This window comes from Dipodomys spectabilis, unplaced genomic scaffold (assembly GCF_019054845.1).
Source record: "Dipodomys spectabilis isolate Male_0828 unplaced genomic scaffold, ASM1905484v1 ptg000030l, whole genome shotgun sequence".
Lineage (NCBI taxonomy): Eukaryota > Metazoa > Chordata > Mammalia > Rodentia > Heteromyidae > Dipodomys > Dipodomys spectabilis.
In genome coordinates this window covers 4,482,004-4,483,861 of record NW_024870707.1, presented here as the reverse complement: position 1 = coordinate 4,483,861, position 1,858 = coordinate 4,482,004, and the positions used below count along the sequence as shown (strand labels likewise).

Sequence of the window (1,858 nt, the reverse complement as noted above, 5' to 3'; positions counted from 1 at the left end):
TTTAAGTGATAAAGTCAATTTTTACATTTGTAGAAAAGCAAGAAGTTTTTGGTGATGTCAAAGATAATTGCATCAAGCATCTGCAGCACACATGGTAAAAAAACATAATAAATACTAGCACATGTGCTCAGGGTGTGGTGATGTATGCCTGTAAATTAAAACACAGGAGGGCTAAGGAGAGGTAATAGAAAAAGTCAGTGGGTGATGATCAGATAAAATTATGACCTAAAACTGAGGATTTCTCTTGCCTTTATTCATGTTTCAATTGCTTTATTCACATAAATTTCTCAATTAAAATGTCTTCCCTAATACATCTCGTAGATCCTTATTATTACAACAATAGGGAAGTTTATCTTTGGTGTATTTCCATAGAAATCTTATGACTATAAGACTGAAAACACCAGAAAGCCTTCAAGACCCTCTGAAGTCAGAACTTTGTAATATAGTGTTGGCATTACTTAGTGTTATTAGCTAGTGTTACTTTCAAAAGACACAGTGTTAGTGATTAGAAAAATATTTCCTAAGCATCTATTATCATTTTGTCTGAGACTAGGCCAGGGCACAGATTTTAAAAGTGAGTTTAGGAAACCACTGGAGGCTCAATCTATTTTACATGACATGTAGGTCTATATTTCTTCCATTCTAAAACAAGTTGGTGGCTCAGGAACCTCTCCCATTTGGAATCATGTGCACAATGTGCTATTAACTAATTCAGACTGTGATCTACTTCAGCAAACGCAGCTTAAGCATGCCTACATTTTCAGAACTTCTTAGGTAATAACAGCGCGAGGGGGAATGAGGCAGGAGAAGGAGGGAGGGAGAATAGGAAGAGAAAAAAATAAATATCTAATGGGTATCTCATTCCCTCTTCTTCATCCATTTTTAATTCATCCAAGCAAACATGCTGGCACCTAAGAAAATGGTCCGAGGAAATTTCACCTTGGTGACTGAATTTATTCTCTTGGGATTAACGGATCGTCCGGAGCTGCAGCCGGTCCTCTTTGTGCTGTTTCTGGTGATCTACCTGATCACTGTCGGGGGTAATCTAGGGATGGTGCTGTTGATCCGGGTAGATTCACGCCTACATACCCCCATGTACTTCTTTCTTGCCAGTTTATCCTGCTTGGATTTGTGCTACTCCACTAATGTGACTCCCAAGATGCTGGTGAACTTTTTATCCAAGAAGAAAACTATTTCCTATGCTGCTTGCCTGGTCCAGTGTTATTTTTTCATTGCCATGGTGATCACTGAATACTACATGCTAGCTGTGATGGCCTATGATAGGTATATGGCTATCTGCAACCCTTTGCTTTACAGCAGCAAGATGTCCAGAGCGGTGTGCATCCGCCTGATTGCTGGCCCGTACATCTATGGGTTTTTAAGTGGACTGATGGAAACCATGTGGACCTATCGCTTGACCTTCTGCGGCTCCAATGTCATTAACCACTTCTACTGTGCGGACCCTCCCCTCATCAGACTCTCCTGTTCTGACACTTCTATTAAAGAGACATCCATGTTTGTGGTGGCGGGATTTAACCTGTCCAACTCTCTCCTCATCATTCTCATTTCCTACTTGTTCATTCTCATCGCCATCCTGAGGATGCGTTCTGCAGAAGGCCGGCGCAAAGCTTTCTCCACCTGTGGCTCCCACCTGGTCGCGGTGACTGTGTTTTACGGGACGCTGTTCTGCATGTATGTCCGACCTCCCACCGACAAGTCGGTGGAGCAGTCCAAAATCATCGCTGTCTTCTACACGTTCATAAGTCCCATGTTGAACCCCATCATTTATAGCCTGAGGAACAAGGATGTGAAACAAGCCTTTCGGAAGCTGATCCAAAGAAATGCGCTTTTGAAGTAG

The 1,858-nt window shown here is 42.0% G+C and overlaps 1 protein-coding gene across 1 annotated transcript; it reads left to right on the top strand.

The window, feature by feature from the left end:
- Positions 1-898: 898 nt before the first annotated feature.
- Positions 899-1,858, top strand: LOC122104996 (olfactory receptor 1030). The gene has a single exon (XM_042676073.1). The coding sequence runs from the start codon at positions 902-904 to the stop codon at positions 1,856-1,858; it is 957 nt and encodes a 318-aa protein (XP_042532007.1). The 5' UTR covers positions 899-901.

Excerpts from the sequence above, each read along its gene's own strand:
- LOC122104996 (XM_042676073.1), top strand. The coding sequence starts at position 902 with ATGCTGGCACCTAAGAAAATGGTCCGAGGAAATTTCACCTTGGTGACT.